At 45.8% G+C, this 27,277-nt stretch overlaps 3 protein-coding genes across 4 annotated transcripts in view; 2 read left to right on the top strand and 1 right to left on the bottom strand.

The window, feature by feature from the left end:
• VKORC1L1 (vitamin K epoxide reductase complex subunit 1 like 1) overlaps positions 1-4,460 on the bottom strand; it is a 25,899-nt gene extending 21,439 nt beyond the window's left edge. Inside the window, exon 1 of the mRNA XM_019545303.1 lies at positions 4,362-4,460. Within this exon, the coding sequence (XP_019400848.1) occupies positions 4,362-4,460 (99 nt within the window). The remainder of the gene's footprint in view (positions 1-4,361) is intronic.
• Positions 4,394-7,447, top strand: CHCHD2 (coiled-coil-helix-coiled-coil-helix domain containing 2). Its single transcript, XM_019545510.1, has 4 exons — positions 4,394-4,511; positions 4,603-4,858; positions 6,178-6,337; positions 7,081-7,447. Exons 1-4 carry the CDS (start codon positions 4,462-4,464, stop codon positions 7,089-7,091), a joined length of 477 nt encoding a protein of 158 aa, XP_019401055.1. The 5' UTR covers positions 4,394-4,461; the 3' UTR covers positions 7,092-7,447.
• Positions 7,448-9,613: 2,166 nt separating this feature from the next.
• Positions 9,614-26,857, top strand: PHKG1 (phosphorylase kinase catalytic subunit gamma 1). 2 transcript variants are annotated; one of them, XM_019545507.1, is made up of 10 exons: positions 9,614-10,161; positions 12,111-12,246; positions 14,136-14,311; positions 16,298-16,352; positions 18,664-18,729; positions 20,852-21,015; positions 21,535-21,625; positions 22,672-22,825; positions 23,297-23,422; positions 24,801-26,857. In XM_019545507.1, the coding sequence occupies exons 2-10, from the start codon at positions 12,164-12,166 to the stop codon at positions 25,050-25,052; spliced, it is 1,167 nt and encodes a 388-aa protein (XP_019401052.1). In that variant the 5' UTR covers positions 9,614-10,161; positions 12,111-12,163; the 3' UTR covers positions 25,053-26,857. The 2 variants fall into 2 exon arrangements, with proteins under 2 accessions (XP_019401052.1, XP_019401051.1); XM_019545506.1 differs by having other exon boundaries at positions 9,614-10,302.
• Positions 26,858-27,277: the final 420 nt, after the last annotated feature.

Raw genomic sequence — 27,277 nt, 5'->3', positions numbered from 1 at the left:
CGTCCAGGGGGCGGGGTCGCGGCCGCAGCGCCCCCTAGGGGCGGGGGGGACGCCGGGAGGACAAGTGGAGCAGGTGCCACTGCAGCTTCCTTTGCAGCCCCCCAGCATCGCGGGGAAATGCAACCCCTCCAGGGTGTCCTGAACGCACAAGTGGAGCAGGTGTCCGTGCATTCCCCCCCCAGCATCGTGGAGCAGTGCAACTCCTGCACCCCTCCAAGCTGGCCCGGGACAGGTGCCCCTGGACGCCTTCTCCGCCCTGGCTGCAGCCAATGGAAGAGCTGGAGGAGATGTGGCAGGGGGCAGGGTCTTTGGGTGAATCCAATCTTGTTGGAAAAATCCTTTCTAGCGAGATTTCAGGCATGTCCTCCCTTCATTGAAATGAAACACATTCAGGATAAGAAATGCAGAACCCTTGGTTCAGAGAGGACACCTTTTATTAAACTGAGAAATTGCAACAACAACAGCAAAAAAGATTTTTCTGCCAGGGTTCAGGCTCATACACCCTTCCGCAGGCTCAGCTAAAGATGGTTAAAAGTCCTGAAAGTCAATAAACTTTGTTTTGGCACAGAGGAAGCGGAAGGTGGAAGTGTGGTCCTCTGGGTCTGCGAGAGGAAGGACCAGAGGCGGGCAAGGTGCTTTGGGGAGATGGAAGAGAAGATAAGAGTGCCTTTGATCTCTAGCCGGGGTCACGTTCAAAAGGCCGTTGCTGTCTAGGCTCTTTCCTGGTGGTGTGGCAGACAGCACATCTGTTTGCAGAGGGAGTTTATTTGTATTGTACAGCACATTTGATGACTGGGTTACCCACCTGGGTTTCAAAACATGCTTTGTTGTAGCAGTGTAAGCAGGCTGTGTCTTCTTTAATACCCCTGCCAGGAACGGATAATACTTTTCTGATTCAACCTGCACTTCAGACTACTAATGCTTTGCATGTTATAAAGTGGTATGGATGATTTCACCAGTCAGACGACAGTTACATCCTGAGCCTGTTTTGGGCAGCTAAGGTAATACATAAAAATACATAACTGATTGCTGAAGCTCACAAGGAACTGGTAGCCTGAGATTGGCCCCCGACTTGACACTGCTCAGGATGGGGCAGTTGTTTTGTTGTGCGGGCCAGCAGCTTGTTGGGGTGGGGACACTAAGCCACAGCACAGAAGTATAGGAGTAGATAGATGGAGTCCTGATTGCCATTTCCTCTAGACCAATATGGCTACAACCTAGATAGCTGATGGAGTGGCTATGGGGCTCTTGGCCCACAAATTGTGCTCCCACCAGACTCAGGAGGCACCAATCACCCCTGTTGAAGCTGTTTCCTAAAAATATGGGATTTTATTCTTCCGCAATAGCAAAAACCCGAAGAAAAGGCAATGCCACATTGTCTCTCTTGAAAATAACACCTGTATTACACCTCCTCATAGAGGCTTGAATTTCACATAGGAGCAATAATGTAATAATGCAAAGCTTGTGTACACCTGCGTACAACACAAATAATTGGAGCTATACCTGCCCCCACTGACAAATTGAGCAGTATGAGATTTTCCTTGTGGCTGAATCTCTGCACCAACTTAAAAAGAAATTCATACACCAGACCCAGATGAACATCCACTAACCCATAAGCCCCCTTCCCCCGATTTACAAAGAGGTTAGATCAGGCTCAGCAGAACAACCAGCCCTTGCTACTTTGATTGAATAAAGCAGGGATCTGGGTTTCAGTGGCATCAAATTATCCCCAATATAATTGTGCTTAGGCTGCAGTGCCTTTGTTGCTCTTTCCACGGCCAGTACGTAATGCAGCCGTGGCTCCGTATAAATAACAGACCCCTTTTCTAAAATCCTGCTGAGCCTGGTATCTCCCTTCAGGTTTCCAGAGCGATTTGCACTTTGTGGAAGAAACTAATGTATCACAGATACACATACACAAGGTTTTTTGGAGTAAATCTTTTATTAGACCACCTAAAATAGTTGGAAAAATTGACATGGGTTGCCTTTCACTTGACCCTGAGGACTCACCGGGTCCCCTCTGACCTTCACCAGGAGTCTGATGGAGCCTCAGTGGTTCTCTTGCCTCCTGCAGGAGTGGCAGCAGGGGAGCCCTTGCCTATTGCGTGCCAGGAGCGGAGGTTCTGTGTCCTGCTCTTGCAGGCACAGTGAAGGGGCCACAGCTGCTGCAGGGTGTCAGTGCCCACACAAGGAACACCTCCTTGGGCTTGGCAGCACTGCGGGGTCTGGCAGGGCCGCCCCTTGTGCTGCTCCAGCACTCAGTCCTGTAGGACCAGCAAGTGATGCTTGTCAGCAAGACCAGGCCCAGGGGCGTGTCTGCTGGAGCCTGCACTCAGTCCGCTCAGGGCGTGAGCAGAGCCTCCTGCGCAGGTCCGATGCCTGGGGCTTCATCTGGAAGACTTAGCACATTTCAAGCCTGCAAAACATTCCTGCAAAACATGATCTGTTCATGTCCAGTGCCCACAGCTGTGCTTAGGGCACCCAGTCCTGGCCCTCCTCCACCTGCGGGCAATACTAACACTTCTCACCTCTGTTGGGGACCTCGAATCTCAGCTATGGTTGTTATGAGCTTGGTTTTACAACCCCCCTTGGCTCCCTGTCATCCTGCAGACTCCCACTGAAGATAGTAAATGAGTCTGGGCTCTACCTCTAGATGTGAGCAAGTTCAGGGTTTAAAGGACAGCTGGGATTTTTCTAAAGGGTCCACATTTAGGTCATAGGCCCCACTGAAGATCTCAGCCAGGGTGCTTACAAGATGCACCGTAAGCTTGCAATAAAGCTATTTTCTTAAAAAAGCAGGGATGCCTTACAGTTGTTTTCCTGTTCAGTATCTCTGTCCTCTTCATGCCGTATGAAAGGCTCTTGCAAACCCGAAACAAAGATGCCAGTCCTGCTTCATTTTCTAAAATGAAAAGTCCCACTGACACTCATAAACCCAAAGTTATGTGCGTGAGGGTTTGGAGGACAAAGATTTTGGACACAAGGCAAATTGCAAAAGAGGAGCAAATAAATGCATAAACTAAATGGAAGAAACATACGTTCATAGATCACAAGGCTGGAAGGGACCTCAGAAGATTATTGGGTCCAGCCCCCTGCACCAAGCAGGAAAGACAGGTGGGGTCAGGTGGCACCAGCAAGGTGACTATCCAGTCTCTTCTTGAAGATTTCCAGGATTTCCAAGATATTATGTTCTTTTAGTTCTTGTGATCTTAAATGTAATGGCAGTAAGATGCATCTCATTAGTTGACTGCACACTTTTTAAAGTCTTGTTAAGTGGTGTTATCCTGGATGTGTAGATCGTATATTATGGATATTGGCATTGGGAAGTTTATAAATGACCGTTTGTGTATACTGGTGAACTGCACGTAGTACAGCTTTGATATTTTATAGATCCAAGAAACTATGAAAATAAAACCTTGTCTTCCTTTACAAACTGAGTGGCTTTTATCTTTAGCAGAACTCTGGCTATCAGATTAATCATGGTTTTACTGGTTAGTATTGCAGTATTTCTAGTTTTCTCTCTAAGCTGAAGAGGTCTTTCCTGTGATACAGAAGACAAGCACAAATGCCCTCTGGGATGCTTCTGCGTGCTACCACATAGACGTGTTTCACTCAATGCAATGACATGAAATAAAGGTGTAGGGCAGCAGTTCCCAATGGGCAGTATGCCTACCACCAGTGGTACCTATCAGTGGTACACATTAACAGGTTTATTGCAATTTACACAACAAAAAACTGCTGGTGGTACTTGTATCATTTTAAATTGGTGCTGTGCAAGCTGTCAGAGTTTGGGAGTCCCTGGTGGGCCGTAAGTGGGTCACGCCCCAGCCTTCAGATGCCAGGTGAAAATAAAGACTCAGTTTACAAGCAGTGACACAACTTTTAGTCTACAAGCAGCGACACAATTTGTACAAGTAGCGACACAACTTTTACACTAATTACCACTATTACACTAATGTTTCACTCGGGATGCCTCTTGGGGCTTTCATTTAATCCAGCGAAGCACAAGAGAAGCCGAAGCAAGTTCCTTCACACGATACAACCGGGTATCCCTTTACTGGGATGTTTCCAATCGAGCAACGTTAACAAGACCACAGCGTACACCACCTGGGGGAGGGGGGGGGTTCAGAGTCAACCCCCCTCAGGGCTAGCGGCGAGCCCCAGGCTCCCACACCCCGCCTTTGTGCGGGGGAGTCTGGCACACCCGCACCTGTGCCCACCCCGCCCCCCCCACCAGATAACACAGAGCAGCGCGCGCAGCCGCAGCTTGACCCTGACCCTGACCCCAGCCCCGCCCCTCCTCGATCACGTCATCAGCGAGCGACGGCTACATCACCGCGCGCCGCCGGGCTCTAGGTGACCTTCGGGTGGCCGGAAGCGGAAACAGCAGTCTCGCGCCGGGCCTTGTGAGCGGAGGAGGTGTCCTTGTCCGCTCGCTGCTGCAGCCGCGTCGCCGCCATCATGCCTCGGGGCAGCCGCAGCCGCACGTCCCGCATGGCGCCTCCCGCCAGGTGAGCGGGGCCTGGCCTGGCCTGGGGTGAGGGGGCGGGTGGTGTCGTGTCTGTGCGCGTTGTGACCTGTGGGCTCTTCTCTCCTCCCTAGTCGTGCGCCAATGAGGAGAGCGGCCCCGCCGCCGCCGCCTGCAGCTCGCGCCGCTGTGCCGGCACCCGCCCCGGCCTCCGCCGTGGCTTCTCCCGCTGCCGCCCCGAAGCAGCCCGGTCTGATGGCGCAGATGGCCACCACGGCTGCGGGCGTGGCCGTGGGCTCTGCTGTAGGCCACACGCTGGGGCACGCCATTACAGGAGGGTTTGGAGGAGGAAGTGGCTCTGAGGCTGCAAGGCCCGACATTACTTACCAGGTAACTGGGCTGTGAACCTTACTAATACATGCCGCTGAGGGGCCTCTGTGTTGCATAGATGCCCCAGGGCACGTTTACATATGGAGGATGGGGGGCATCTTCATTAGGGAACTGCATCCCCATGTATCGGTGCCCCCCACACTGACAAAAATGCTGACTCTTATGTCACCCAGTGAGTTTTAGTTCACAGTGCCCTGCCGCCATATTTCAGTGCGCGTGATGCTGGAGGCTGCTGGAGCACGGTAACTTCAGTTAATTGAGTCTGCTCCGACACCAGTGTGTCTGAGTCGGCTCCCCACATGTCTGTGGGAGCCCCTAACAACTATGTTTTACTGCACAGATATAGTCAATGGGAACGTATCTATGCTTTCCTCAGACACTTGTACTTATTTTGCCACTTCTGAAATGAACTTGATTTGCCAGAAGTGTGTAGCAGCGTCTTGTAAGTTGTGGGACCACTGGCTGAGTAAGAAAAAGGCAAGACGTCTGCTGTACCCAGTGGTTAAAACAGACAAGTCGTGCATTCTCAGTCACAAAAACTGAATACCCTTCTGCTTGGGCTGGCAGTTCACCCAGAATAACTTGATGTTAATGGTAGAGATGCTACGGGTTTGACACCTTGGGGAATAAGGTTTTAAAGATAAAGATTGCAAGTCCTTGGCTGTTGGATTTGCGCACAAGAGTTTCTATCTGTTGCCTTCTAGTCAGAAATAGCATCTAGCTATCCAGCTTAACTTCAAGCAAGGGTCAGATTCCAGCAGTTGTTTGAAATTTGAACAAAATGATGACATTACAAACGCAACATCCTTACTCCTCTGAAATCGGCTGTGTGAGGAGTTAAAAATGAGCTCTCTAGTAATGGTTAGCACCACTTTGTGTAAACAGTCACTTCTACAGGCCCAAATACTTACTGACTTATCAACTAGGATCATCAATAGAAGGGGAATTAAAAGTTCCATATAGTTTCACTGAACATGAATCCTCTCGATGGGAGGGAACAGAAATCCATGTGGAAAGCATCTGAATTTGTATTCAGGTTGAATACTATAGCTGCAATCCTAGCTTCATTGATTTCAATGAGAGTTCTGCAATTAATTTGAAAAGACTAGATTCTTTTGTCAGTTGCAGAACTCCTACAGCAGTAGGATTCTGGATTTTCACCCCTTGTGTTTAGATGCGTCTAACTTGAGAACCAAATGCTCTCTGCTCCATCAGTAGCTATTTTTCCTCTGAAGACAGTAGGCAGTGCAAGTCTGCAGTAATTCTCACTGATACTACATTTCTAAAACCTTGACTCTGCTGCTGTGGTTCCTTTTCAGGAGCCTCAAGCAGCCCAGCCTGCTTACCAGCAGCAGCAGTCGCAAAATGGCCCTTGTCTGTATGAAATGAAGCAGTTCCTGGAGTGTGCACAGAACCAGACTGACCTCAAACTGTGCGAGGGCTTCAGTGAAGTGCTGAAGCAATGCAGGTTTGCTAATGGTAAGTAATTTTATTTAGTTATATCATTTGTCATGCATTTATTTTACTATGTATCTAGTCACTGCAGTTAATTATTATGGTCATATTATTCTATAGCCTGTCTTTGATCTCTTGGATACCAGAAAGATGCAGGGGTTTAATTCTAGTCCAGTGCTTCACGACCCCATTTCTGGTATAGTCCTGACTTAATGAACTAAGTTCCTGCATGGAAATGGGGTTTGCAACCCTTAGCTTGGCAGCTGCTGCTTCTACCTATTTGTGACTTGTCAAGTTTTGATATTTGTACTAAATATCTGGCCTCTGATCCAGAAGTGGACCACAACCAATGTAATAATATACCCTCTGGCTTGTCTGAATCCAGTATAGGCTTGGGAACAAGGGACTTGCACAACCTTTTCACTTGCCTCCTCTGCAGTTGCATGTCTGTGTCTGAAATGAGAAGCAGGGGTGGTAACTGAGATGGATCCTAGTTCTCCTTAAAGGTGTGTAAGGCACAACTACAGTCCCCATGTACCAATGAGTGTTGTGTTGCCACTGATTGAGGCTACTTGTTTCGGAAGAGAAATTGACAGTCTTGAAAACAGACTTGATTTAAGAATACCCAGTGTAATTCTGCAGAGCTAGTCCTCACAGTTCTGCAGTGTGCGCCTTATTTCATGAAAAACGCAGATCTGCCTGTAGATTAAGGTCTTCAGGTCAAAATCTGGCTTGTTATATTAATCTTGCCACTTTTTTCTTTACAGGTCTATCCTAACTGAATTCCGTGGGGTGAAGAAGTTCAAAATCAACATTCAGAAGTTCTAGTTAGAATGAAAACTGCTTCTTTACTAAAGTTTAAAGTTGTCTGACCACCATCTTGTTAATTCATTTATTAATCATGTGTCCTATGACAGAACACTAGAGGGCCCTCTAGTCTCTTCTTCTGTTTAGTAACAAACATGAATGATTGGAACAAGATAGTTCTAGAAGTCCATGAAAGGACTAATATCAGATGCTAAGGCTAGACTTCATCAAGGTGGGCTAAATCTATATGGTCTGTTCTGATTTACATAGCTTCAGTGTATTCATATGACAGACTAAATAAATATCTCTAATGAGTCTCACTGAGAACTCGGAGTCAATTTTTTTTCTCTTTCTGGAATAAGAGATTTAAGTAGATCTTTTAATAAAGTTTCTTTATTGCCAGCAGTGTTGCTGTGATGGGAAAAAAGATGGGGCCCCGCTCCATTGAGGGGGAAGAGATGGCTATACTGTCAAAAGAGCTCATTTCATATGTGCAGACTTAAGTCTCTTAACAGCACAGTGACCTCCAAGCTTTTATTAGAAAACTAAAACTTGCACAACAATTGCCTTTGTTCTAAGCTAGAGAATCTTGGAACATGGTTATTGAGCACTCCAGGGCAAGAGCATGTGCGAGCCTCGTGTAGGCAAGTAAGTACTGTGCCAAACTATCTGATCCTCACCATTGAGAACAAGTGATGTTTTTTCATTTCCATTTTAAAGCTAAAACACTCTGAACCGGTCAGATTGTGAAGAATATCTAATTTTGGTCACCAGGTCCTTACTTGTATGTTGCCTAGCTACTGATAATGAGCAGTTGATTTCTCCTCAAGTACAGCACTTCAAGCATGTCTTTTATTAAGTGTCATCTTGTTCTTCTCAGACTTCTTCCCCCACCAACCCCAAATTGTCAGGATCACTCTTAAGTTCTAATCCTGTCCCTCAAAGTGCTTCCAGCCCCTCTCTCAGCTTCCCATCATCCACAAGTTCTGTAAGCATTTCCATTGTCTAAACTGTTAATGAAAACATGGCAAAGAACTAGACCCAGCACCAAGCCCTGTGGGACATCACTTGGAATGCCCTTAATGTATGACAGTAACCCACTTGCAACTACTTTCAAGTTCTGTTTTTAACCAGTTGTATATCCACCTCATGGTATAGACCATGTTTCATTAGCTTGTTTATAAGAATGACAGGTGGAAGCCTCAAAAGCCTTACTATAATAAAGGTACCATTTATTGCTCCTCCCTTTATTCACTAAGCCACTTACCATGATTACCAGGTACCAACCAAAAGGGGGAACCAAAAGAAAACAATTCACAGAACAGCTCCTTATTAAATGATCTTTTCTTAAGTGTAAATCTGGTGTGCTGGCTGGGAAATCCTCAGCCTCTTAAGTGGCCCAGTGCTTTCTCAAGCTCTGAATAAGCTTTCATTCATGGCCTGTGCGCCACTTACAACACAAGCTTGTAGCAGGACTCATCAAAGTTTAAATGCAGTGAAACTGCTTGGTATTCCTTGGCTATTTTTCCAGGTTATACACCAGATACAACCTCTGGTGGAGAAGCTGAAGCAGTGCATCTTAACATACAATACCCCGGGTCTGGACTAATGGGCTATGTCTCCACCAGTGGGAACATGTGCTTTGTAGTACCTCAAAGGCTTTTGAGGTGCTGAAACACACACATGGGTCATACGAAAAGGTTCTCCAGGCTCCATATTTGCAGTCCAAAGAACCAAAATTAGATACTGAGAAATCCCAGTATTTAAAAAAAAAAAATTAGGGCAGCACACATGGCTGTAGAACGTGCTGCCTGAAACTGGAGCCTGGGTGGTCAAAGCCACACTTTGGCTGCCAGGCAGGCTCTGTGCACCCAGATTGCCACCACTGGAGCCCTGGGAGGCTGTCATGACCCCAGGTAAGGCTGCTGGGGCAGCCCAGGTGCTGATGCCAGGTTCCCCTACTCCACCCAGGGCAATTTACTGTGCGCCAGATTGTGCTTGCAGGGGCATTCCCCAAGGTCAAGTAGCAGTGGCACAGTTATGTGCTGCTATTTGTCCCTAGGGAAACACACATGCACGCTTGTGGGGATATGCTCATAGTGGGTGCCAACTCCCTCAAGACTGGCTCACAGGTCTAATTGTGGGTTAAAACTAGACCCACCTGCAGCAGCAGGATTAACCACAGTGAGTGCAAGTCGCTATGCTGGCCCAGAGCTGCGGAGCTTCATGCATCCTTGCTGAAACAATCCCAAAAGGAGTTCCAGACCCCAAAATCTAGCAGCAGGCACCATCTCAGCTCCCCAACTTCCAGCCCTGCCAGGAAGTATGTGGGCCAGATGACCACTCCACAGGCTAGATCCAGCCTGTGTGACACCCAAACCATGTTTGACGCACCTGATTCAGCCAGTGGTTGCAAAGACTTGTTGGTTATATGTAGCAATAGTGATGGTTACCATTTCAGAGACTGAGAAGATGGTTTCAAATGCCTCTTTCAGCACCACTGATTTTACGTTACAGTGAAGGTTGGAAAATGAGGAAGAGCATGCAGGACAGTTGGTGTGTGGTTGCTGAGGCTCCTGCCTTCTCAATTTCTTATTGCCCCAGCTTCGTTGGCTTCTGCATGATTATCCAACTCCTGGCTAAATTTTGTTAACACTCACACCAAGGTTAAATAGTTTCTACGCTTTATATAAATTTTGCAGACTTCTGATTAGTAGTTGTTGTAAGTAGACAACACTATTTGAACTGCTTGGAGAGAACACTGATCCCTTTAGAGAGACTACTCAACTTGCTGGGGGCCATGCAAGAGACTGACATAAGCACTGCTATGGACTGAATGGTTTCTGTTCACCTCCAAGTCAGGTCACTCCCGCTCTCTCCCCGCCCTCCTCTCTTAAACTGAAATTAAATTAAAGCTGTAGCAATGTATGTTCGTGTCTGAGTCTGGCATTGCTTCCAAGTTGCATTGCAATTTATTTTTGGCTTCACAGCACTCACACAGAAGCTGACCCGCGATGAGTTAGCAGCACAACTGAAGGCTGGTATGTTATTCTTAAACTCAAAGTTGTCTGTTTCTTAGAAGCTTTTTTTTTTTACTGTGTGGTTCTCATTTGATTCCTGATCAATGAGCCAGGAAGATTTGACTTAACAGTAGAAGACAGAAATTCTGCAGGGAGGTAATGGTAAGTAGAAACCTACTGCATCTAGAAACAGATCTCTTTAAAAGCAAACAGGCATTATGAGCAGGAAAGGAGGTGATCTGTGAAGCAACAGGAGGGTCACAAATCTTCAGAATGCATTATGCCCTGAAGTTTTCTATAACATCTCACTGCAAAAAGTCATCTTCAATATTAAATTTTAAAACATCGTACCTACCTTATTTTCACTCTTGTCCAGGAAGCATGAAGACCCTTCTGCTGCTATAAAAATAGTCATCTTGCTGGAATTGAAAACCTTTCTTAAACTTACATTTGCATGCTAAAACCAGCAAGATTTCTGATGCCAGAGTATTTTGTTTATTGTGGATTGATCCTGCCTTTGGAATAGATTTACTTAGTCTGCTGTCATACAGAGTGACTCCATTTACTGCACAGGTTTAAAAGTAGAATTTGCCCTATTAGTTTTAGCTAATGAGAGTTATTCCTTTGCCAGTATGTTACTGGTAAAAGTATATTTATGGTATTTAAAAGGTGTTTAATCAAGAATTGAGACTGACTTAACAGCTCAGAGAAATCCTGCTCCTGTTTCAGGCTTATAAAGTTTCTTAATATAGGGATGTGGGAGAATGCAAGATGCAGCCTTGGGAAGTGTTTCTCTATCAGTTCTAATGGAACTTTTCCTGCTAAATAGTAATATTGCCTTAGACAAAGGGGATTCTTAATAGTACAAACACTACTACTGAATTGTCCTGCTCTTCTATAACACCTGCCCATAAATTGGCCAGGGCATTTTAAACCAGTTTTTCTGGGTCCACGTTTGCTGCATCTATTGAAGTTTATGGGTAAGAGGAGCTCTTCTCTCCACTAAACCAGGCACATAACAAGTCTGGTCTTGCAAGGTTCTGAGGGTCTCCAAGGAGGAATCGAGCATCCTTAGCTCCCACTGTCACCCCCTCTGGTGCTGGGCATCTACTTCGATTATACCCTAGTATATAGCTTCAAAATACTTGAAAATTTGCTTTGAAAATACTAGGAAATTTGCCTTGTATTTGACAGTTATAAAAAACTGAGAGCTCGTTATCTGAACCCTGATCTAACATAACCCATCTGCTATAAACATTGCTTGCGGGAGACTTATGGGAGCTGCACAAGTCTCAGTGTCTCACCGTAACTGAAGTTTATGCCAGTCAGCAGAATAACTTCCTAGCACAAGCTGCAGCTCAGATGTCTTCCAGATCTGTGATTGTGATGCCATTTGTTTTCCTCTGAAAAATTGTTTCATTTTAGAAACTGACTTTAAAACCACTTGAGAAAATGTTGTCATGCTTACTGACAAAATCTGACCATTCCACAGTATTGACTAGTCTCTGGGAGTCTCGCTGATGTGCTATAATCCTGTTTCAGGACACTTATGACATGTAGGTCAAAATTTTGTACAGTGACTAGTCGTTTTGAAACCGTGTAATTTGTAGTTAGAACAGTAGTGGTCTGAGCACAGGTCTGAGGGCGGAGACCCAAATTCGGATGTCCAGACATTGCATGAACTTGAACACATCATTTGACACTTTTCTCCATCTGTAAAATGAGGATAATATTTGCATCATTACTAATGTTATGCACCACAGAATTTATGGGCCTGGTCTACGAGTTGCTAAATGCAGGGTTTAGTTGGGTTTAGTCTCTAGTTCTCAGATCTAAGAGACATCAGATTACAACTAAAGCAAATGGGAGTCAAAAAATACAGATGTTGAGGTTCACATTTAGCAATTCAGAATTTAGTGGTTGGGAGGAGCCAGGCATTGCACTACTCAGTTGCTGTTTTTTTGTTTTAGTGATTTGTTACCCTGAAGCAGACCCCTAGAGTGGCACCAGTAAGGATCCAAACATGACTAAGGACGAAGAGTTACCAGACTTTCACTCATCCAAGGAATTTTATGAAAACTATGAGCCCAAGGAAATTCTGGGCAGGTAAACTGTGACTTTCTCCTCTGGAGCAATGTTCTGTAGAGTATGGGGCAAGCCTATCCATACCATTCTTGCAAGGGTCCCTCTGGCTTAGAATTGAATCACCTTTAAGAAAGACTTTAGCCCTCTCTGTGCTACATGTATAATAATGCAATTTTTGATCCTAAAGGGTTTGACAGAGGTGTCCAAGACTAGTAAGATGTGACTACTTTTGCAGGGAGGAAGCGGGGGCACACTATGATAGCTCCCTAACAGTGAGGAAAAGACCTGTCTGACAAATTGTCTTCAGGCATGACTCCTTTCATGTATTTGTAACAGGTACTGTATTTGGATTTAGTGATAAGTCAGCAGACAGGCATGAGTGTGGATATTTCTGGATAGTAAAGGAGTTTGGCTGGAAAAAAACAATAAAATTAGCTCCTCTCCCTCACATATACACTTCAACTTGCAAAGGACTCATCTTCATTCGTAGTGCTGGCCTGTGCCACTCTGAAGAATTTTAGCTATTCCATAGGCATGTAGTGATCTGGGATTTTCACACTTGGAGTAACTTTTTCCCAAAGTATCCAAGTAACTTAAGAGCCTAGGTCTTATGAAAATTTAACATGGCTTAGGCAGCTGAGCGCTTTTTTTGTTTGCAAATGGCACTTTTGTTGCTAAAGCACCTGGGCACTAGTAGCCATGTCACCTACAATGTTTGGAAAAGGCTGAGAACATCTCTGTTGCTTAGGTCAGATTTTTCAGGCTTGGTAGGCTGCTAAATTCATATTTAGGGACCCAGATGAGAGAGTTTCAACTTTCAGGGATGCTGAAGTCAGTCAGCAACTGTGAGTCAAGTTATTGGAAGTTATTGAAGTAAAGTTACTGCTGCAGAACTGCAGGACATTTCCATGAAAGCAAAACATCTAAGGGAAGACACACTTCTCCAGTAAAAGAATAATAAATGATTGTTGAGTGACAGCTTTTGAATCAGGCAGGAGGGTAGAAGCAGCATGAGAGGAAAGTAATCACTGCAGGATTGAAGATAACGTTCCTCCATAGTAAGGACAGGGTCAAGATTCAGATCTTGAAACTCACTATTCAGAGGTGTTTGGATCTGGGGCTTTATTTCACTTCAGACCTATTTTGCATAGCCATCATGCACTGAAGTCTCAGAAGTGGCTAATTTTTACACAGACAGTGCTGCAGAATTCCCTTGGGCTGGCTGCAGGTTGGAACATGCTGGTTCCTCTCCACCTTCCCCCTATCAGATAGGAAGAGTGGGCCAAGTCCACAGTATTCATTCCTAAAGGTCATTTGATAAGTACTGTCCTGCTTATAAACCTCAGGCTGACATTGTACAGCCCCGTGAAGTGCTTGCTGGAATGCAGCTGTGAACAATAAACCAACAGCAGCCCAAGAACTCAGAAGAGACTTTAAGCAGATGCCAGGCCAGTGTGGCACCTTCTAGATCAACAGTCATCCAGATTCCAGCCCTGTGAGCTGGGAAAACCCGTGAAATGGTCACAGGAAAATAAGAAGAAGATATGACAGGAGGTAGAGTCATGCCAGCACATTGCAGAGCATCATTAGCTGCATCTGAAGCTAACAGGATTAAGAGGATGTAAGAGGCCTGCAATTTGGCCCATTAGAAATATAAATTATACAAACCATTAAGGGAAATGGTAAAAAAATTAGGGCTCTTGCTGATGTCAGCAGGAATTGAGGCCTCTCAGAATCCCCCAGGAATCACTTCCTACCAATAAGGATCTGGCCCACAACAAACAATTTCCAAAGCAGCAGCTTTTTAATCCAACCATTACAGTACTGTGCTGGGGCAGGAGAACCGGGGAATTCAACTAACCAGAAACCGTCCGACTCCCTTAATCTTGTCTTTGTTTTGGTTCTGGCAGAGGAGTGAGCAGCGTGGTCCGTCGGTGTGTTCACAGGATGACCAGGCGGGAGTACGCGGTTAAGATTATAGACATCACAGGTGGTAGTATGTCCCCAGAGGAAGTGCAGGAGCTGCGGGAAGCCACTATCAAGGAGATTGACATTCTTCAGAAGGTCTCGGGGCATCCCCATGTCAGTAAGTGCAAACTTCTTTGGTTGGACCCCAGCACTTATTCCATGATCGGTATTCTCAATCTCTGTGCCAGGTATTCCCAAAAGATTTCAGACTTGGATTAAAACCTTTGGTTCCTTGAACTGAAACCCCTACAGAGAAGGTATCTTGCCCATTTGTGGATGTCCACCAGGTGGTGTCCAATGGCACCAGCTTGCAAGCAGCCAACAGGAGTTGGATCGAGTCCTAAATGGGCAGAGTGACCGAGAGTCCTCTAGCTACTCGCTGCTTCCCCTCAGATCCATCGCTGTTCAGTCAGCGTTGCTGGACATGGCACAGCACAGACAGCAACTGCTAAAATCAGGATCAAAACAGTCTGCTGAAATCTGCAGCTTGGGAGGACAGATGAGAAGAGGGATTAGGGCCAGACATAAAAGTCACTGAAATCAATGGAAATGGCTTGCATTGACTTCAGTGGACTCAGAGAGGATCACCACATTGGGGGTCAGTATCTATAAAGATCTCTGTGTGTGGGTGTGCAGGACATTTATATGATCAGTGTGCTGCTGAAACAGCAAATCAACAGCAGAGAAGAGACTTCTCCAGAGCCTGCTGTTGTCACACTCAGTTCCTCTGGACCCTGGCTCCAACAGCCTAAAACTCAGCCCTCGATGCCCCAGGAGTCCTATGTTTCACTTCTTCATGACTCAGCTTTTGCAAAAGGCACAGCCTGTGATACAAGGAGGGCACCACCTCAGGAACAGCTCTCCAATTCCAGCTGCCTGGTGCAGGGTTTCTGAGAAAGGTTGCATTGCCAGTTCCAGGGATCAGCTAGTTTCTCTTTAAATGATTCCAGGAAGTCCCTTTCATGGAGGTGCCCTTGGAAGATGGGTCAGGAAAAACACTGTGGCAGGGGAAGGACAAGGTGTGGCTCAAATCAGTCTGCCTGCAGAGTCCTGGCAAACAATGCTAACAGCAAACATCCCCACCAGCTTCATATTCTCCCTGTTTTTGGGGAAGAAGAACAAGCTGTGTTGGATTTCCATAAGGAGACAGTATTCCAAGATATGTTTTGCCCACTGCAATGACATAAGTTAACCAAACACAGGTAGTCAGGACTCTGGGCTTCCATCTCTTCTGAATGAAGAGGCCTCTTGCAGCCATGTAGTCCCTAATACCATGACAGCTGATTCTGATTCAGAAAGGAGCAGGTTATTTGCTGCATCTCCTATCTACACTTCCTGCAGCACTTGAAGTGTCCTTGTGGGTCTCCTTAGCCAGGCCCTAACCAAGTTCAACACTGGTTAGGATTTTCTCCAGGTGCCTCCTCACATGTGCTGAGCTCGCACTGACCTCAGTGAAGACAGAAAAAGTATCTAACCAACTTACAAGTCTGTGCTTTAACATGGGGGCTCAAAATGGTCTCACTGGGCATGTCTACACACGTATTTCTATGCATCTAAACTTAATGCACCTTTGCTTAACACGCGTTAAGACGATTTAGGCCCCTCGTCTACACTTGGATGCGCTGATGCGCATTAAGTTGCATCAAATTTCAGGCACAAATAGCTCAATTGCATTAGCGCACGTGCAGACGCACTAATGCACATTAATGTGGTGTGTGTCCATTGACGCACACCGCAGTAATGCACATTAGCACGTCTATACATTCACTAATGCAACTTAGTTATTTGAAATCTTTATGCAGGTATCAAATTTAAGCTCACCTAGCCTTAAATCACCATTTTTAGACATGTGTTCTTAATGCAATTTAAAGATTGTGATTTTAGGCTAAACCCACTTAAAAAGAGGTACATGTAGATGCACCCACCGTTAAGTCCCTCACCTGCTTCTGGGGGTCAGGGAACAGTTATCGCATTGGAGAAGGGGGTATGGCTTTTTTTATACACACACACACACAGACACACACACACACACACACACACACACAGCCCAGGGCAAGGTCACAGCACTGCATCTAATGATTTTCAATACCATGATTTTTTGCAGTTCAGCTGAAGGACAATTATGAATCCAGCACCTTTTTCTTCTTAGTATTTGACCTGTAAGTACCATTTTGATTATTATCTCAGGGCTTTCGGGATGATCAGTGGGGCAGATTCTTACCCCTAGGTAAACCTGACTGAAATTGATGGCATTTATATTAATATGTCTGGGAACAGTATCTGGGTTTATTGCTATCACAGTCCCAAATTAAAGCTGATAATGTAAGGGAATGTGGTTTGCACCGGCCACAGAGCTTCGTGAGCTAGATCAAATGCTGGCATTAAATGTAAGCCGGTCAAGTGATGGGCTGTCATTCCAAGCAATTCCTGGCATCATACTCTCCTCAGGCAGTGAAATGACGTACAAAGCACAATTCAGATGCAGACACAGTATATTGGGAGCATGGATGCATGTGGCATGACTCAGCCAATTATCTGCCTCTGTAAACATTTTGGAGGGTTTTGGTTGGGCAAAGGAGATGATTAGCTCTTAAAATCAACCACGTACTTTTATGTCTGTATCTCAGGGGAGAGAGGGACCCGAGTCACTGATCTGCATCTGTCTCTTGAGCAGTGTTCAGAGTGCAGTTCCGGCTTGGATGTAGCTAGATAAGTAAAGGCAAAGGAAGCAGTCAAAAAAAGAGTGATGTTACTGTCTTCGACACCTTCAGCCTTCTCAGGAGCTGTATTCTCTTTGCACACACACCAGCTTGACTAGCAGAGGGAATGTTGTTCAGCCACATCACCTGTGCCAGGCAATATTAGGTCAAGAACGGACACAATGCACATGGGTGTTCCCACCCACCGGGAAATCAGTCACCAGAATGACAGGTGGGAGGAGGTGGGTGGCAAAGTAGGGAGGGGATGTTAGTGATGGGGGGAAACAGCAGTAGCACTTCGCGCTTCCACAGCATCTTCCCTGTGAGATTCTTGAAGCATTTTACAAAGGAGTGTTCAAACAGCCTCAATAGTCCAGTGGGGCAAGGAGGTGCTGCCACCCTCCTTTTACAGCTCAGGGAACAGGGGGGGTAAATGGCCCATCCGAGCTCATGAAGCAAGTCAGTAGTGGAGACGAAAAAAAGAGCCTGGACGTCCTAGTTCCTAGCCCCATGCTCTAACCCTTTACTCTCTCACCCTTGGGCAGGGCTGTAGCTGGTAACTCCACATTGGTAGGCAATCCCTTGGCAACGATTAGGGATAACACTTCCTTTGAGTTTGTCTGACAGCCACAGTGGAGACTCAGGCCAACCTGGGTGAGATGGGCAGCACCTTTTTTAGAAAGGTACCCTCCTTCCTGGCTTTGGGTGGACCCGAGAGGACAACTGTAGCCAGGAAGCGAATGGCTAAACCTCACTGAAGGTGCAGAGTGGAAAAAAAGCCTGCCTTGCTATCACCCTGGTTCAGGTAGAGGCCCTAGTCCGAGATGCTGTTCTGCTTCCCTTCCATCCAGAGGCTTTGGCATTAGTAGTGATTTCCATGAATGCGATCTAAAAATAAATCTTTTGTCAGCAGAGGACAGACCAGGCTAGGGTGCACTTCACCACTGCAAAAGGGGATTTATGAATGGAATTGCACACAGGCCCAGAAAAACACCTAGCACCCAGCAGTGCATTGTAATGTATCCCACTGTGCCAGTACTCAGTGTTGACCCTACACGTTACCTCCCCTACTGCAGCAGTAGCTTCTCCAGCTCTCAGAGGGATGGTCGCACCTGTCCCAGTGGCCGTCATTTGTCAAGCAGCCCTCCCTCCTCTCTGCAGGAGCAAGTGGGCTTGCTCAGGTTTCCCTGTAACCTTTGCTGAAGTCTATCACAGCTCCCAGGAGTCTATTTATACACTGGGCTCTGCCTGCAGCCACACAAGTGGCCGCAGCTGGTGTAACACTGATTTCTCATCAGTCAGTCAGCTGATTATTTTGCCCAGCCCTTTAGAAGTTAACCAAGTGGACTGTGAAAAGGGTTTGCTCTGGTGCTTAGGCCTAGTCTGCGCACAAAGGGCACTGCTGTGTAGAGACACCCTTGGGTAATGAGCCCTGAGAAGCTGGGCAAAGTGCCACAGTAGCATGGCTGTACTTTTTACGGTTCTTAAGGCAGCTCATTCTGGTCTAGTCCAGGTATCTGCCAGGCGTTTCCTTGTGTCCTGTAGACTCTACCCAAAGAATTGCAGTACTCGAGCTAAACCAGCTGGACTTTATACATAGGAAACCGCCACTGAAGTGCCCATCTGGAATTGCTCTCTGTTAAGCCCAGTTGCTGAAATGCATGTTCTGTTTTAGCCATTGTTTCTGAAAGGTTTTGGTGCCATTGTACACCATCTGTGGCCAGGCTATGACTCAGCCATGCATCTTTGTATCCTTTCTTCTTAAACGTAGAATGAAGAGAGGGGAGCTCTTCGATTACCTCACAGAGAAAGTCACCTTAAGTGAGAAGGAAACTAGGTAAGTCCAGAATGAATTGCACAGCTTAGTGGTTGTTCTTGCTTCTGGCTGGTCAAAGAGGCAGCTTTTACCTCCTTGGTAGCAAACTCCCTCTGAAAAGAGATTGCTAAGTCAGAAGCAGTTTCTCACAAATCAGCTTTCACCTTCCAGTTGCCTAAAAATGCTGCTCTCCATGGGCAGCTCAGTAGGGAGGGCAACTGATGCAATTTATGGCACCTTTTGCTCTGTGCTTACCTTCAGTGAAACACAAGAGTAGCTGGCATCTATTCAGCTGGTGTTACAGGGCAAAGTTTGATACTTAGAAACTCTGTCAGCCTCTCCATGGACTGCCATCTTGATGAGATGGAGAGGCTTGCATGTACCAAGAACCCTAAGAGCAACACCATCGGGAGTCGAGTACTCCTGGTAGGGTCACCTATGGTGGTAAGGTCAAAGGTGAGGTATCAAGTGAAGAGCAGTCCAACACAACACAAAGACCTCAACAGTGGAGCAGGTGGATGCAGAAGGCACTCTTCTCAATGGCTGCAAAAGTGGATGAAGGCTGCAGTGGAGGAGTAACCCCAGTCGTCTTGGATCCCCTTGCTGCTGAACACAGGTTTTTTCTCTGCCAAGCAGGGGCAACTGGTGCCTCCTGAGTCGGGGGGAGGGGCGGGGGGGAACTTGCCCCTCTAGTGGGGGTGGGGGCCCCCCTGCAGCCCACTGCACTGACCCACTGGTACTTCCGGGTCTGCGTGATCGGCCATGAGGGAATCTCCCCCTCCCTCCCCACCCCCACCCTCCCAGTCATCTTTCTTGCAGTCATCAGGACGCTCATCCGTGACCATCTGCCACATGGCATCGGCACTGAGTACAGGATGGATGGAACCTCTTCAATCTCTCCCACCCCCATGCCAAAACCCGAGTTACTTCGCCTTCAGTTTTGGAACTTCAGTTCACTGACAATTGTGCTGTTGTTGCACATACTGAGGAGGACCTACAAATGGCCCTTAACTGCTTCTCTCAAGCATACCAGTACCTGGGACTGACCCTTAACATTGGAAAAACAAAGGGGCTTCACCCACCTGCTCCGGGACAATCAAACCCTACCCCCCCAACAAAGATCCTCATTGACAAACAGGAGCTAGAAAATGTTGAACACTTTGCATACCTCAGTAGCCATCTCTCAAAAAAGGCCAACATCGACGAGAAGTTTCAGTACTGGATCTGATGTGCCAGCTCTGCCTTTGGAAGAGTGAATCATTGTGTGTTCAATGATCATGACATCAGGACTCGAACACAACTCCTACTATATAAGGCCATGGTAATCCCAACTCTTCTCTATGGTTGTAAAGCTTGGGTGGCCTACAAGGACCACCTGAAAAGCCTGGAATGCCATCACCACCTCTACCTCGAGAAGATCCTTGGCATAAAGTGTGAGGATTGTTGCACAAATGCCAGTGTCCTCATCAATGCTAACACCGCTAGTATGGAACCATTGTCTATTCAGCATCAGTTGCAGCGGACAAGACGTTGCGTGCACATGTCTGATGTATGCTTACCAAAACCACTGCTCTACTCCCAACTCAGCCAAGGACAAAGCACATGTGAGGGCTAGAGGAAATGCTTCAGGGACACCCTGAAGGCAAACATTAAGAAGCGTGGCATTGACACCACAAATTGGGAAAAACTAGCCTGGGACAGGGCTACATACCGATGCTTTGTGAGAGATGGCACATCTTACTTTGAAGAAAATTGTCTCACCCTGAAGGCAGAAATACGACATAACTGGAAGGAAAGCTGTGATCTGACCCTCCCTTTAACCACTACTTGTGGCATTTGCCAGAAAGTCTGTGGCACTAGGATTCATCTACAACCCTTTAGAGAGGGATCAAAAATGTCCCTACTACCTGAAGGAGTGATCATCCTTGACTGTGAGGGATCTCCACCACTGCCAACTGTATCAGAGGCTAAGGTTAAAAGCTATAGTGTACTCATCTGACCACTTGGAAGCAGGACATACTAAGTGCATCTGCCACATTTTGGGCCTGACTGGTGGAAGGGTATGGGAGGGAAATGGGATTTGTCTTTTGGAGGGACTGTGTGACTGAAAGGTGGATTTCTTCCATTGTCACCCCTTTTTTAGGAAGATCATGCGTGCTCTGTTGGAAGTGATTGCATATCTCCATTCCTTGAACATTGTCCACAGAGACCTGAAGCCTGAAAACATTCTCCTGGATGATGACATGAACATTAAACTAACTGACTTTGGCTTCTCCTGTCAGTTGGATAAGGATGCGAAGCTCAAAGGTAAGATGACCGCTTGATCCCAGAGGAATCAAATAGATGGAAATGACCTGCTGGATTCTCCAGGCCAACTTCTTGGCAGGTCAGGATTTCTTCTTCAGTCTGTTCTCCAGTCTTGTCCAGTCTCAGTTGTCGAGTCTGGGAGACAGTTAAGCAGGCTTTTTGTCAGGAAGTTCATCCTCAATTTCCTTTTCCCCCACTTTCTCGCGCTCTCTCTCTCTCTCTCTCTAGTGGACTGTAGCTGCACTCTTTCAAACTGTTATCTGTTAGCTTTCCCCTTCCTGAATGTTCACACTCATTTCCCATTAAGAGCACAGTTTTCAGAGGCACAGGTGGCTGCGAGGCACCTAACTCCCTTTGCCTTTGTCGCTGTTCAAATAATAAGTTATAGCTCATCAGAGGAGTATAATATCAAGGTCCCCATGCGTTGCTGTTACATAACACGCTTGTGTTGTTGCTAGAAACATTCCATCTAGGAGCACCCATTTTTCTGAGATGAAAAATCCTACCCTTCTCTTGCAGAAATCTGTGGCACTCCTGGCTATCTAGCACCTGAAATATTAGAGTGTTCCATGGATGAAGAACATTTAGGGTATGGAAAGGAAGTCGACATGTAAGTAGAACATGCCTATATACCAAAAAACTTCCCTACTACCTTTGGAACTACCCTCTCATGGCATTAGTCTGAGGTTTACTGCAGAACTTACCATGGCCTAGGTTGAGGGGGTGTGCAAGATGAGCTTCCTAGTACAAATGAATCACCAAGCACAAGATCTGAATAGCAGCTGCCACTTTCTGGAACCGATGAATAGTCTCAAATAGCGCATCAAGCAGATGCCATCTTGTAATCGTACTGGTGGCCTAATGAAATGGGCTACTAGTCTGCACACAGGAGTCAGAGACAAGAATGGCAGCCTTTTAATACCAGTTCTGAGCAATGGTTTTTGCCTCTGATTCTTTGGTGTCCTTCACCTGTTTTGCAGAGGTATGATGAGAATTCATTTCACTAAAGCAATCTGAAGCAGAGAACCCATGATTGTTATTAACAGGTCTCTACACTTCAGATAGCAGCACTTGATCACCTGCCTCGGCGGTGCTGCTTTGCCAGAGTAACGCTAACAACCACTAAAGTACCACTAACAGTGATAAATGATCTACATCTGCCTGGGTGTCCAGTATGGTCTTATGGTTTCTCAGTGAAGCCTGTAGTAAAGTGTGAAGTTTGGTTTTACACCCACTAAGAGAGCAGTCAGTAGTTTTGCCACACACTCGAATAGAGGCAGCCGCTATGGAGATGAGCGGCTGTGAGCAATCAAAAAAAACCTGACCTACTCGATCCTTGTCACCGTTACCCCTCTCTTTTTAGCCCACATTAAACTGGACCCTGATTAATCTCATGGGTGCAAAGCACAAGATCCTCTTGCTAGCCCCTTCCAGCTTGATTGAGCATGACGTACAGTACAGCCTATGCAGGCCTGAATCCAGCTTTGTAACTGGGCCCTCTGGCATCGTCAAGCTGAAACTCCTAGACCTGGAGGACAGTTGAAGTCCAGGGCTGGATCAGAATTTTGCAGCTTGTTCCTGTCTCTACTGGACTGTCACCTTGCAGCATGGTGGATACCGGTGCGTATTGCTACTGCCCCGCATTGCTGTTTGCAGGTGGAGTACTGGCGTGATCATGTACACGCTGCTGGCTGGCTCCCCACCCTTCTGGCACCGGAAGCAGATGGTGATGCTGCGGATGATCATGAGCGGAGATTACCAGTTTGGGTCTCCAGAGTGGGATGATCGGTCGGACACGGTCAAAGATCTGGTAAGTGCTCACCTGCTGCCAAAGGAATAAGAGAAGGGGAGGGCACCTCCTATGCTAAACAGTGTGATCTGATGGACAGGCAATGGCAGGAGTCAGGACCTGGGTTCTGCCACTGATGCTGAGTGACCTTGAGCAAGTTAGTTACCGTAATCTCTCTGGGCCTTTTAATGTCTTGTGTTTAGATTGTTTAGGGCTGGGACTGTCTCTGACCGTGCCCTGGTATAATGCCAGATTAGGGCTTGAGCGTAATGCAAATAACCAGAGGGCCGTTTCCAGGCTATGCTATCATTGTGCTGTCTCTAGCCTTGAGGAAATAAAGACAGATAAGTATCCTGCATTACTGACTGGCAGAATGCTTCTGGGGAACAGTGAGAAGAGATGGGCCTGCCTGGACTCGATGATCTCCCGAGGTGCCTTCCAGCCCTAATGTCTATGAAATCTATGATCCACCTGCCTGTGCTTTTCTTGCAGATTTCTCACTTCCTGGTGGTGAATCCTCGGAAGCGTTACACAGCCAGCGAAGCTTTGGCTCATCCATTCTTTCAGCAGTACATCGTGGAAGAAGTGCGGAGCTTCAGCCCTTTCAGAAAATTCAGGGTAAGTATGATTCTTTTGAGATCTTTCTATCCTGATGACAGCTGTTTAAATGGGAGATGCTTCAGGTATATTGGACATGAGACCATATAAACATTTCAGTCTGATTATTAAATATTTACTTGAGTCAGCAGATATAGTCCCTTCTCAGCACGTAGGCTCTGACACTGGCTCCCCCAGGCTAAAGTAGAGTAGAATCAGGTCCTTAGATAGGGATCCAAACTCATCTCTAATAATATGGAAGAAAATAATAGGAGCTAGTCAAAAATGGGCTTACCCATTAAATATTAATGATTTGGAGACAGAGAGTGCAGATACTGGATATGCCAGCAACAACTGGCTGAAAGCCAGCATGATAGCAGTGACCATTGTATTCATTATCTTCGTTATCTGACCTATCCTACTGCAAGGGGTACATTTGCGTTTTGGCAGGCGTACCACAAATTTGCTCTGTATCCTCCCCAAGTGCCACTGTAATCTCCTTGCCCTAACTGATCTGCTACTGTGCTTTCTGCTCTCTGCCCTGTGCTCCCCACCTGATCTGCTGCTCTGCTTTGTTTCCTGCTCTGTGGTCCCCCCAGTCTGCTGCTCTGCTTTCTGCTCCTTGCCCTATATCTACAGCTGTGCTGCCAGTCCTCTCCCAGGTCTTTCGTATGTCATTTGTAGTACATGTGCCACAGGTTGGCCACCCCTGCCATAGTTGGTTTTTTTTCTGAAAGTATTAATGGATGAAGTGTGTTACAAGGAGGGGTTTTGATGGTAGTCTTATGTAGAGCTTAGGTTATAGTTTGTATGGGATGGATAGGGATGATCTTGCCTCAGGCGGGGGACTGGACTAGATGATTTCTGGAGGTCCTTTCTAGCCCTATGTCTCTATGACCAAGGAAAGGGTAACTTACTTTTCTTTTGGCTGAGCAGGAAAAGAGGGATTCCAAAAACCAAATGCTCCCACAAACCTTAGGAAATAATTAGTACATAGGAGAGAGAAGTGAATCTCCCTCCATGCTAAGTGGAAAGTATGGAGACATAATTTCTCCTTCTCTAATATATACAGTTATAGAAATATTAGGTAGTGTAATAACATTAGGTTAAGCGTTTAAAGAAAGAAGTAGAATAGGTAAGTTGATGCCATCCCACACACTGATCATGAGGTTAAAATTCTGGCCTGAAAGTTAGGCCGCCTTTATTAATAATAATAATGTTATTGCCATCTTCTTTCTAAGCAGAAGTCTTCCTAGGCGTGTGCCTTGCCCCACTTCCCTCCTTCACACTGTCTGAGAGACTGAATCAGTTTAAACTAACGAGCTATTGATTAAATTCATTTTGCCAAGGTGCCTGGAAGGAGGATTCAGCATCCGTGACATTTGCAATTGCATTTCAGGTCATCTGCCTGACAGTTCTGGCATCCGTCCGCATATACTATACCTATCGGAACGTGAAGCCCGTTACCAGAGAGCTGGTGACGCAGAACCCCTACGCATTGAAACCCATTCGCAAACTGATCGATGCCTGCGCGTTCAGAATCTATGGACACTGGGTAAAGAAGGGAGAAGCCCAGAACAGAGCTGCCCTGTTTGAGAACACCGCCAAGGCAATTTTGATGAGCATAGCAGCAGAGGAAGAGCTATATTGATTCACCTGACTAAAGCTGCACCCACACCGAGTAAGCTTAAGAGTTTGCTAAGAGTTTAAGCAAGTAAAACCTTTGGAAACTAACAGCAGTCTCCTTTATGGTTTCCTAAGGAAAATCTCAGTTGATAACAATGTCAACACTGCGTGGGTCAAATAATGATATCCTTTCTTTGCCTCAGTCCTTCGAGTTACCCGTGTATACAGCCCCTGCGTGGACTCATTGAACTCCAATGAGTTGTCTGCATCAGGAATCTGCATCTTATACTGATTCAGGACATATTTAAAAAGCGGCCTCTAATCTTGCAACTGCAATTACCTTCAGGTACAAAAGACTCTCAGCAGAGGCACGTGGACACCCTAAGCACCCCAAGCTATGCCCAAAATGAATTGGACACAATTTTTTGTACACAATTCTTTTTTGGCTTGGCATGACTTTTGAGCACAAAAGCGCAGGGAAGGAGGAAGCAGCCTTTAAAATGCAGCTCACCAAACAGAGCAGCCCAAAGCAAAATCCCAGCTCTGAAGTTTGGACCCAGCTCAAAATCTATTCTGCAGCTCTAGTCTCTATTTTAGAGAAAAGCAACCGAAAAAGAAAGGACAATAGGGAACATTAGTGCTACTCAGATCATCACCTTGCCCACTCACAGGCAGAATACAGGGGCATGCTCCCTTCAGATCCGGTAAGGAAAGAATTTAATTAACTACTTTTGAGCCGTGCAGAAGCCTCCGAAGTAAGGTGCGCTATGTTGTTTCTGTCGCTATCATTTGCTACAAACATCCTTAGAGTTCGGGAGCTGTTTGCCCACACTGTTGCAATCAGCGTGGGTACAGGGAATCGAGTCTGAAAAAAAGCTGATAGAATTGGGGCCTCCGTGTCTGGCTGAGGCTAACTTGACATTTCTGCTTACGATTAGTTTCTCATGAAAAGTGCAGGTTTTCCCCAGCTGAAATGATAAATGCATTAGGATCACATCTGCCAAATGGTTTTGGAACATTTTCAGAGCAAAATGTTGGATTTTGCATTTCTCAAGTTTTTCATTTAGCAGGTCACCTACGGGAAATTTTAGAAGGTAAAAAAAACCCCAAAATGAAACAGTTTCTGCTTGACCCTCATTGGGTTTTGTTGTTGTTTTTCTGTTCATTTATATCAAGTCAACCAAAACAAGATTTTTTGCATTTTCCCTAATTCAGTCATTCTTCTGGAAACAGCATTCAGAACCTTAACGTTAATGGACTCGGCTCACTCTTTCCTTTCTTTCAGTGATGGGCAGTATTCTGAAGTGGGACTAGAATCTGCTGTAGCACTTCTTTTAGTCAGTAAGTGCTATTATACCATTAGCACTGCTCGCTTCAGCTACAGCAGTAAATATCTAAGCACTCTTTAAGCATGGGAGACATTTTTGCTCCAGGATCTTAATGCTTTAGGTTAAAGAGCAACAATTCACTTTATACAGCTGTGATTTAGGCTTTTAAACACCTATTGAATGAAGGGAAATGTACGCTGCAGCTAACATTGACCCATGCATTGCATATTCATTGAGGAGAAGTTTTAAAAGGTATGCGGCTAGTACATAGAACTTACATTGCTCAAAACATCCAGTGGGTTTGCTCTATTTATTTCTATTTATTTTATCTGTGCATTCAGAAATAAATATATATGGTTTTGTAACTGTTCACATTTAAATTTAACTGTTTAAATGTCAATAAATGTGCTTCATTTTACTTAGCTGGTGTGCTGGGGAATTGTTAAGTTGCAGCACTTTTAACTCTTAATATAAAGCAATGGAATAATATTAAGAATGGATAGTAAAGCGATTTAAGGAGTTAACAGGACCAAATCCCATTGAATTTCAATGGGAGTTAGTGGCCCAGACCTCTTAGCCATGGTTTTGTAGCCCCAGCATTTATCTTCGGAGTGCTATAGAAGTTTGCAGGGATGGATCCAGGAGGGTGCAGTGGTGCTTTCATTCCTGCTTCACTCAAATTTTAAAACCAATTGCCTGGGAGGGACAACCACATTTATCAGACAATGCTGATTCAGTTGACTTCATGGCTCATTATCATCTCCCTGATTCCCACTAATTTCTCTCCACTCCACATGCCCTGTCTCCTTTTTAATGCTCTTGATGTTCCACTATTGAAACTATCCTTTTTTCTGCAATTTTCCTGTCTATTAGTCCCTATTTCACAGCTTTGCAGACTGTTTTTAGTTCTGTCTAAAAGCCT

Source organism: Crocodylus porosus, unplaced genomic scaffold (assembly GCF_001723895.1).
Source record: "Crocodylus porosus isolate Cpor-Errol unplaced genomic scaffold, CroPor_comp1, whole genome shotgun sequence".
Taxonomy (NCBI): domain Eukaryota; kingdom Metazoa; phylum Chordata; order Crocodylia; family Crocodylidae; genus Crocodylus; species Crocodylus porosus.
The sequence above is the reverse complement of the archived record's forward strand: the minus strand, read 5'-3'. Positions and strand labels throughout refer to the sequence as shown.

Excerpts from the sequence above, each read along its gene's own strand:
- CHCHD2 (XM_019545510.1), top strand. The coding sequence starts at position 4,462 with ATGCCTCGGGGCAGCCGCAGCCGCACGTCCCGCATGGCGCCTCCCGCC. Across the intron at positions 4,512-4,602 it reads CGCATGGCGCCTCCCGCCAG|TCGTGCGCCAATGAGGAGAG; the intron begins GTGAGCGGGGCC and ends TCTCCTCCCTAG. Across the intron at positions 4,859-6,177 it reads GGCCCGACATTACTTACCAG|GAGCCTCAAGCAGCCCAGCC; the intron begins GTAACTGGGCTG and ends GTTCCTTTTCAG.
- PHKG1 (XM_019545507.1), top strand. The coding sequence starts at position 12,164 with ATGACTAAGGACGAAGAGTTACCAGACTTTCACTCATCCAAGGAATTT. Across the intron at positions 21,016-21,534 it reads TAAGGATGCGAAGCTCAAAG|AAATCTGTGGCACTCCTGGC; the intron begins GTAAGATGACCG and ends CTTCTCTTGCAG. Across the intron at positions 21,626-22,671 it reads TATGGAAAGGAAGTCGACAT|GTGGAGTACTGGCGTGATCA; the intron begins GTAAGTAGAACA and ends TGCTGTTTGCAG.